This window comes from Homalodisca vitripennis, chromosome X, assembly GCF_021130785.1.
Source record: "Homalodisca vitripennis isolate AUS2020 chromosome X, UT_GWSS_2.1, whole genome shotgun sequence".
Lineage (NCBI taxonomy): Eukaryota > Metazoa > Arthropoda > Insecta > Hemiptera > Cicadellidae > Homalodisca > Homalodisca vitripennis.
In genome coordinates this window covers 30,247,794-30,258,363 of record NC_060215.1, presented here as the reverse complement: position 1 = coordinate 30,258,363, position 10,570 = coordinate 30,247,794, and the positions used below count along the sequence as shown (strand labels likewise).

Below are 10,570 nucleotides of genomic sequence, written 5' to 3'. Positions count from 1 at the left end.
GGTTTAGCAAATTCCTTTGCTAGTGATATGAGAGAAATTCGATAATGATTTATTGCCATCACCTATGGGATTAATTCCCTAAGTATCAGAGGTTCTTGCTAGCTCCAACAAGGGTGTGCAACCCCCTGCCTGCTTTGACTGGAGAGGCTGGTTCAAAGCTGTCCTCTCCTTCTTCCGGGGGGACATGACTTTTGAGATTAGTGCCCTAATTCTCATCGTTGGTGGTAACCCTGGTTAGAGTCCGGCAAAAGTATCGTGGCTCTGGGGATATCACACTGACGGCCAATACATGAAAAATACATCAGAAGGTTATCTGCTATGTAAGTTACCGAAGTGCGGTTAGTTTGCGATTTGTAGAATACACAGAACAGTACCTTCTACAGTTGCACCCAGAATACGAGCACAATTAATGTTATCAATTACTGGCTCTTAAATATTTTGTGTTAGCCTTTAAAATAATGCAAGAATAGAATAACCCCTTCACGACGACACGTGTTCATTACATTATAGTCATGGACTAGGAAACAACATGACATAAGGCTCCTCATACACGTTGGACTATTTGGTTTGAACAGTTTGAATCATCCGACCGATCGTCACATGTGCACACCGAACGTAATTGATTCGGTCGGCTGACCGTCTGTAGACTGGTGTAATCATTAAGCTGCGTTTACACTGGCAAGAAAGTTGCAAGAGAATTTGAACAACTACTGTCGCATAATGTGAACAAGATAAGCAATTTTACTCACGAGAACTGTTGCAAGTACTTGTTACAGTTGTATTGCTGGTTGTTCTAGGAGTCAATACGAAGTCTGTTTACACACACAACAGTGATGTCTCGGCACTGCTTATAATTTTAATCTTAATAGCCAACACTGCTCTCCAGTTCTTGCAAACAACTGTCCAACACTGGTTGCAGCAGCGCTTGCGAGAGCTCTTGCCTGTTTAGACATGTAATCTGATGATCAATTGGAACATGTGTGAGGAGCAATCGTTCATAGACTAAACCAGGCCTTGGCCGCGATACGAACTGTAAGCAGTGGGCGGTGAGCACAGGATCGAGTGGCTTTTAAAGTTTAATGTTTGTGTTGTACATATTGTGAACACTCGACACTAGCCATGACAGACATGAGTGGCAGGGCGGTATCACACGATGGCACTTATCCACTGCCAGTTCTAGACATTAAATGTTTCTCCAGCCGCTCAACCCTCCTCTCATTCTGTCATTGCTGTGCAACAGTTGGTAAAAATCCAACTGATATTCTGGTGCAATAAAAAAAATGGGTTGCACCTCTTATCAAACCGTCAAACATATTATTCAACAAACCGAACTCTTAAGCCTGTCAATAGCAAGAACACTGTACAATTTAGGCCTGTGCTATCAATCTAACACACGTCATTTCAAAATACTATTTTCACTCAAAAATAAGAGTGAACAACTTTGTCCGAACTGAATAATACTTAAGTACAAAAATGTGTCAGCCTTAATAAAGGGTTAAGCTGCTTTTGTAAAGCTGTAATGACCTAAACAAGGTTTTTATATTCAATTTTCCAACCTAATAAAGGTAACAAGTTAATCTTTCACATCTTACAAAAGAGAAGGACTTACCAGATAGACGTATCAGTAAAATTCAATAATGAATAATTAAAAATTAAAATTAAACTTTCACTATTTACAAAGAGTGAACTAAAAACAATTACAAAGTAATCACTAACAGTAAAACTTTACAATTCTCTCACTCATTACTTTAGAAATAAACTCCCAAAAACAAATAATTGATAAGTTTTAAGGTCCACACATCAAGATACAAATGGAACTTGTTTGAAACAGAACTGTACTAAATAAAAACAATGTAGTTAATTTCTCAATTACACTACACAAATTGCATAGTAATGGTAAGGCACAAAGGTTGTGCTCGGCAATCTCATTCTTTTTACATGTCTGAGAAAAACACTAGGAGGATGACTTCGACGAAGGAGTTTCCTTCGTCACTTTTTGATGTTTTTGTTTGTGTTCATTTAACTGTGAGATGTGGACACTGAAGATGAACGTAACACATCCGATAGTAATTCTAGAGCCGTGTTTTAATATAGCAGGCCCTTCGTTAAATGTTCGGGGCATCGTCTTGTCGCACTTGCACCTTTTATTCACCTGGAACATTTTCAATCCATGCTAGAATATACTTAATGCAACTCCTATATCAAATCAATCTAAACACATCATTGCTAAAACATATGTTATATTCTATGTTAGATGCTCATAAGAATGCACAAAATTAGAGTGATAGACGAAAAAAATAAATGTAAACACAAACGAACACTACCACAATGTAAAAATATGTCTCAAGGAGCGATGAAAGTTCTGTTTACTAAATGGAATTAGCCCATTCCTAATTTAAAATGTTAAATACTCTTAGTTTATTTGGAAGAGTTTAGTTGAATCAAATGAGATTGTTCTAGATATAGACCACTTTAAATCGCTTACACTAATCTTAGATTAAACGTTTAGATCTTCAGAGTTGGGAATTTAACTACAAACTAACCAGTAGAGCTACAATAATGGGAGTTACATTTAAATTGCCTTGTTTATTTTTGCATTTATAAATACAAAGAAAATAATTTTTTGTTTTATAAATAATAATTTTCGGTTCTTATGTTGATAACCGTGAAAACGAGTACCTGTTTTTGGCACTTCAACCAAACAGCAAATCTGGAAATTCATAACTTGAAAACTTGTGGTCCGATTAAGACCAAATTTTTGTACAACATACTTTTATTGTTTTTGAGTGTGTATACCTAACTTAACTTTTATTTTTGACTGAGAAGTTGAAAAATTCGGTATTGATCACGTTAAAGCTTTTAAAGTAATCTATCTGGGGTGTGATTTTTTAATTCAGTATTTAAAATGTGGAATTTTTAACACCAATTTAATTGAGAAGGTTTAGTTCATTTACTGAAACCTGCACCTGCTCAGTCGATCGCGCAAACAATCAAGGGTGGTGTTGCCACAATCGTCGTGCACATTTGACAGCAAGAAGAAGCTGTTATAACTTACGATATAAATTCCTTAAAGTAACCTCATTGCACTTTAGGTTAGTCATATCACTTTTACGTCATATTTTATGACTTACAATTCATTACTGACTAACAATCGCTGATTAAAGCAAACGATCAAAACTAGCAAAATCCAATGTTTCCCGATAATTTAACTGCTACGTCCAAACATAACCTAATTAATTAAATTGAGCAAGAAACTTAACACTATATAAAAGCAAAACAGGCTTACAAACCATCGATAACACGATTACAGTTAATCCGGTTTATAATAGCACACATAGGCTACTATATGAAATTCATACATTAAAATCATTTACGATCAGGTCCATAGGAATGGATATATGAGGGTCACTAGAAAAGTTTTGAAATTCACAGATTTTAAACCAGAGAAATTTATTTGAACTTTAAATTTTTTTTTTCAAAAAGAGGAAAGATGGAAAGTTACAAAATGCCAATTAGGAACTGCCATTTCCCTTAATGCTGTTCTTCAAGGCTGCTGTTTATCTTTTTCTTTAATATCTGAGGTAAGCAAGTATTGGTCACCACACAGCAGTAACAGTATACTGGTTTTCAAGAGCGCATGCAAGAAGTCTGCTGGGTTAAAAAAGTTACAATCCAACACTTCAAAAGCACTTGACTTTTGTCAATAGAGGGTCTTCACGAGAAAATCAAATCATTGATCGAAGCTTTCAGAATCAAACTAATAAATCCACGATTCATCACTTGTAGCAATATCTAATTTTATCATCTATGTTTTTTTTTTAATATAGCTCTATTCTTAAACATATCCAATGGCTCTTGCAAATATCTCTCAATATTCTGAGGGTAAATTTATCCCACTAACTCCCATTTAAAATATCTTCACATTCTGTATGAATTAAAGTTAAAGTTATTAGTGTTATTACATTTTGAAATAATTTTCGAGCATAATTAAAACTTTACTCACTTGAAACAGACACTGAATTTAACCACCAAAGTATATTCACAGATACTTACTGTAAGGCATGGGTTATCTGTTTCCACGTTAATCGGAGATATGTGCCGAATCTTTTTCCTTCTGTTTTGTAACGTTTCTATTTCATCAATTTGTCTTCCTAGTTTACTTGGCAAGTTTGTAGTTTTAGCTTTTTGTACTGCTAGACCGTAATCTAGGCAGTCTACTGTTGTACCATATTCACTGAAATTGACTAGAGTAAACTTGCGGAATTTCTGTAAAATGAAAAACAATGTGGTATAGTACAAGTTTAAGTACAATACAGACTCAATCGTCCTATCAATACAGAGAGCCATATGTAAGATAAATAAAAGTATTATGTAATAGGAAACATGACTAAAAATAAACTAAAAACTAAAATATATAAATATTTTACAAAAGTAGATGAACTTATTATATTACAGATGCTTCTTGTTTATTGGATTTTAATTATTCGTTAATTTAAAAATTAAAAACTTCAGTAAATAAATTTTGATTTTGCTTACAAAATGTAATAAAATTATTATTGGAGCGTTTTTAAATTATTATAATAAACTTATATTTCCACACCAAATAATAATTATAAGAATATTATTTTTTTAGCTCATAAGTATAATTGATCATTTAAAACTTTTTATTAAGGCTAAAACACACTATTTAACATAGACTAGAGGTGACAATGTAAAACTCTCTGTTTTACACTAACTGTTTGTATATTTTACAAAAGTATATTACAACCTCAACCAATGCTCCAAACACATTATATATAATGTGTATATATATTCTTTTCATAAAAGAATTCAGAAAAATAAGTTATACATAATTTTTTGCTATCATAAGTTTCTGATGAAATAAAAACAATGAGAGACTTTTTTAAACGATTCCATTTTGTTCTCGACTTTTGAGCGCAGAAAGAGCAACAACAGATGTATGATGCATAAATGTTTCTTTATATGTATAGAGAAATCTAAAAATAGTATAAAACCTAATAAAACATGTTATAAATGTGAAGTACTGTATGACTCTTCCTCTTTGAAAATATGAGTTATCAGATAATATTCACTCCTTCAAAAATAATGTAATGTATCGCAATGTTATCTGAGTTAAGTCGCTGTGATTTAGAAATGTAATGCAGTGAACAAGTTGTACAAAATCCATTGCTCAGCATAACGTGATGCAACAAAATCTAATTTAAATTAATGTTTGGAACTAACAAACCAATACTCATATTTTATTATACTCATTGTTTACAATAGATTAAAAAAAACTAAAAGAAACTTTTATTGGAACGAAAACAACAATAAAATTACACAAAACTCAATTCACAGTTAATTAGTCAATTCAGTTTGATTAGTTTGTTTACATTGGCAGACAATTCACTCAGCTGGAACTTATGTCAAAGAACCAGTAAATGAAATGCAAAAAACTGGCTGCAATATTGTTTCAAATAATTAAAAATATTCCAGAGAGGTAGCAGCACAATTCAGAGCCCAGTAGAACCCACCGAACTAATCTCATGTCAGTAAAATCAGACGTAGTACGCCAGCTGTACAATGCCTGTAATTAGTTTGGTAGCAGAACTAATGCCATCGTTAAAATGATTAAAATGAGGGTTACGTCAAAAAGGGTTAAAATGATATAAAACTTAATCTGTTTGAATAATTTTTAAAATATTTTCTAAATGCTCCTGAACAGGGGTCCTCCATACTATGAAAAGTTTGGTTTTTTAGTGTTAAGTTTCACTAGCTCTGATCAGGTGATTCGATTGGCACATATTAGTGGTGCAGTGTCAAAACATAATTTTTCAGGGGAGTAGAAACAAAACTATACCTCATTACACACTTTCTAATCATAAAGAATCATTACATCATATGGTTGACCTTTATCAGGTGTTTTCAGTCCAGACCTGGAAAAAATTGATTTTAAAATTATGGCAGTTATATCACTTTGTGTTTGTGACGACTGACATGAGAAATGTTCCAGACATTGTGTGATAGCAGTAAACTAGTATCTCAATAAATTTAAAATTAAGAGTAATTACTGTAAATGCAACATATATTCTGACATAACTTGGAAATGAGTGGGTCCAGCGGAACTGTTTACCAAGTTGCAGATATAGTTAAAGTAATCATTACCTGATCATATGTGATGATAGCATGATCTTCCGAGATTAGACTACAACTGGTCACTTCATACAGACACAAGTCACAGGACAGACCTGCACAAATGTACATTGTATTACAACTTGGTATGCACTTCTGGCTGGTTTATACCTTCCAGTTAACAGTTAAACCTACACAGGGTACAGTAAAATCCTACGTCACTTACCCCCGGTTATCTCCATGGATGTACATGAACACCACATCACTAACTGCAAATGTTGACACATCGTGGATCCAACGCAATATGTATTTCAATCACAATAAATCTTTCAAAGTAACATTACAAGAATGTATGTATAAATTGTTATTCTGTCTTTGATTATAAGTTCTTATAATAAACTTAGGTCGGCAAGGGGCACTATTTTTGTTCCTAAGCAATTTAAATTTTCATTAAAATCAAACACTGAGCCAGCCAACATCCTTATTATATAGGGTGTCCAAAAGTTTTTCTATCAAACTTCATTTGATTTGATAGGTCAAAATAAGTACAAAATGTCACATAAAGTAGATTATAGTCCTATGTTGCTTAGTTTACCGACTGTCTGTTTGTTTGTGTTTTTTAAGAAACAAACTATATCTTTAAACCAAATTAAGTTATAGTATTCAAACTCTGCAAAATGTTTAGTCTAATTAAGACCTGTTAAAAAAAAGTGTAAGAAAAATATCATATTAGGTTTCAAAATGATGGCCATCCACAATTTTCAAACTGTAATAACTCAAAAACGGCAGATTTTATAAAAAATTTACAAAGTTAGAATAGTGAAACTTGCGTTACTTTGATGTGAACATTTTGGTATCACATCTATTTCACTATGACAAATTATAATGGGTGGCCATACACAATTTTCAAACTGTAATAACTCAAAAACGGGAGATTTTATAAAAAATTTACAAAGTTAGAATAGTGAAACATGCGTTACTTTGATGTGAACATTTTGATTTCACATCTATTTCACTACGACAAATTATAATGGAATAGTAAAGGTTTTACTGAGCACTCCCATTTAAATACACTAATAGATTTTTTGACGCTGTTAAACTGCTGATTAGTGATCAGCTGATTGTTCTAACAGCTGAAATTATCTTGAATGGAAAATCTTAAAATCACTAATCAATGAATAATTTTTTTAACTAATTTATATTGAAAATATCACGTGGATGAGCTGATTGTGTCAGACTACTAAGTACAGACAGTGAAGATTCTGCTGTATTTATAAGACAAAATTTAACAAGTGAACTCTGATTGGCCAAAAATAAATGTTATATCCCATATACATTTTCTACCAATAACCAAAGGATAAAGCTTTATAACAGAACACACTAAAGTTATCAACCTTGTCATCACACACATCTACCAAATAGATCCTTTAATCATACATTGTCAGTAACTAGTATCACAGTCTACATTTGGGTATATCATTTTCATAAACAATAATATAAACTAAATAAGAAAAGAATATAAACTAAATAACATGAAAAAATGTACCAGAACATGCCGTCGCTGATTATTACCAAAGAAAACTTATAATGGAATCGGCATGAAGGCACAAAACAGATAAATAGAAGACATATCTTACATAAATAATTCATTTATCTAAGAAGCTCCTCTCTTATAAATGACATTTCATTTCACAATAAGAAACTGTAACTTTATTATTATGATTATCTCAATTATCTCAAGGATTGTATTGTCAGCCTTTATACGAGGGTAATTCGGAAAGTAAGGTCCGTTTTTTTATTTAAAAAAAACCACAACAGATTTTTTTCAAAAAACTTGTTTTATTTGATTCCTGACATCAATTACTATTTTTCTACATAATTTCCACTTTTGTTTAAACACTTGTCATAACGATCTACAAGTTTTTGAATGCCGGTGTCATAGAAGTCGGCCGCCGTCGTCGAGTGACGACGCAAATGCCGGTGACGTCGAGTGACGCCACTCCATCGACTGGCGTTTCGTTTCTGGGGTTATGTGGTCTCGTCACCCGTCACAATGTGGTCTAAAAGGTTATCACCTTCCTGATGATATTGGATCAATAATTCAAGAGCAATAACCATTCTTCTTTTTTTGTGTTCCTCAGTTAGCAGCCTGGGAATCCAACGTGAGCACAATTTGCGAAAATCCAAAATTTCAGAAACAATTTTAAACAATGTGGATTATTTCCACTCATGTTTAGAAATTCTATTGCTAATGAACAAACAGTGAATCGCCGATCTTCACGAATTTTTTCATCGACGGCTTTCACCAAATCTTCGGTGATCACTGACGACCGACCAGATCGTGGTTCGTCATGGACATTTTCCCGTCCATCTTTAAAAGCTCTCACCCACTTCCGCACTTTGCTGTCACTCATTGCATTTGGACCGTACACTTCATTTATCTGTCGAAGAATATCCGCTGCTGAAACGTTCCTTGCTGTCAAAAACCGTATCACAGACCGTATTTTACAGTCGGCGGGACGTTCAATAGTTTTAAACATTTTAAAAAGGCACAGACAACAGCAGACTACAACGATTTCACTGCAAATGGCGTCGTTCTGCGCGCAATGCATGCCGGGAGTCAGGCCGCATGCGCATTTCGCTGCTCGCTTACCGTTTGTCTGGTTAACGTGAATCGGACCTTACTTTCCGAATTACCCTCGTATTTTGATACAGTCTATATTTGTGGAAGTAAGAGCAACTTAGTGATGAAACTTGAACGTTAGAAAATTACTAATACACTCTTACCTTTCCCGATGCGGAAGCATCCTTTATTGACAGGGATCATCCCACAATTTACTAAATCTTGATGACAAGGTATAAGAGCTGCTCTCGTAAGTTTAGTAGCTTTGAATTCATATCGTAAATCATTCGTTTGCTTTGGAGAAGCACTTTCTAATCTACAATTCTCTGAGATATGAGACGTGTCCACTTGAAGCAAATCATTCTTTTCTTTGTGAGACACTAACTGTTCACTAGAGGCACCTATTGAATGTTTTAATATATCCACTGGCTGTAATGAATGTTTTGATATATCTGCTGGCTGTAATGAATGTTTTGATACATCTGCTGGCTGTAATGAATGTTTTGATACATCTGCTGGCTGTGTTGATTTGTTTGATAACACTGGACCGTTTGTTAATTCATCTGTTGAATTGGTCTTTTTGTGACTTTTATCCTCGCTCAATTGCTTCTTAATTTGGCCCAGTTGCTGCATGGCGAGCAGGCGAACAACACTGGGGTCCAAGGTATCAAGAATTTTGTCTAAATCTGAATAACCTAAAACAAATACACATTACTCAGTTCAAGTTTTAAATTTTGCAATTAAACGTAATAGTTCTTATCTGAAAATTATGAAGTGCAGCCTAAATATGTGTTTTTCATTACAAAAACGCTGAAATAGTACTTAGCAAATTTTTTCATAACATACATAATTTACTGCTTTTGCTCATGACTTGAGATTCAAATCTTAGAAGATTATAAGTCATAGGTAGACATGTGAAATGTAAACTTTAGTTTACGAATATGATAAATAACTTGAAAATATAAATTTATTTGTATCCTTAGACACTTTACACTTTTCTGTATCTGCAGCATCATAGTTCATATCTTCCCTATGCGATTTAACATAGGTTAAATTAACTGATCATGTTTTTCAGTCTTTGGCTTTACAATTGGCAATAATTTCTTATGATTTCAAAAATTGTTGTAATTAAAATAGATTGGTTTTGCGGTTCGGTCGGAATCACAATTCACAACAAAGTAAGTTATTTTGTTTTAAAAGAACATGTGTGACACAGTATCCGAACTCTCCCTCCCCCCCCCCCCCCAAAATCATGCTTTAATCAATTTACGCTAGGAAGTAATTTCAACTTGTGAGCTATTATTAACCCTCCGGCTGGCAACGTCATAAATTACGACTCATTTTTTCCCGCCGTGAACTGGCAGAGTCGTAATATACGACTCATTAAACATCGTCTACTAATTACGTCATAGTTCCAATAATTACCGCTCGAATCGCATAAAAGTTATATCACTTTAACCACAAGATCCCAAGCCTTCTAATAATGTATTCACTTATATATATATATATATATATATATATGAATATTTGTTCTTTTACTGGCCGCTAAAAGCTCCCGACTATTTCCGTGTGATGTGACTCGGCAACTGTTAGTGCTTGTAATATAGTCTTGTTTTTTTCAATTGTAATTTTATTTGTAAATAAAAGTGTTTAAAACTATGTATTTTCTTTTTGTGCATAAGTAAGTGAACATTATACATATTTTAGATTTTTAAATAAAATTAATTTTGAGTTTTTTTAATGGAATAATATAAAAAAGTGTTTTTTGAAAAAAAAAAGTTTTGAGTTCTGACCATCAAACAACCACCATTATTC

At 33.3% G+C, this 10,570-nt stretch overlaps 1 protein-coding gene across 2 annotated transcripts in view; it reads right to left on the bottom strand.

The window, feature by feature from the left end:
* Positions 1 to 1,520: 1,520 nt before the first annotated feature.
* Positions 1,521 to 10,570, bottom strand: part of LOC124368874 (PHD finger protein 12) — an 88,233-nt gene continuing 79,183 nt past the window's right edge. For both annotated transcript variants that reach the window (XM_046826346.1, XM_046826347.1), the window contains exons 11-14: positions 8,920 to 9,450; positions 6,166 to 6,248; positions 4,054 to 4,266; positions 1,521 to 2,152 (exon numbers count right to left, since the gene is read on the bottom strand). In XM_046826346.1, coding sequence (XP_046682302.1) covers positions 1,955 to 2,152; positions 4,054 to 4,266; positions 6,166 to 6,248; positions 8,920 to 9,450 — 1,025 coding nt within the window. In that variant the 3' untranslated portion in view covers positions 1,521 to 1,954. The remainder of the gene's footprint in view (positions 2,153 to 4,053; positions 4,267 to 6,165; positions 6,249 to 8,919; positions 9,451 to 10,570) is intronic.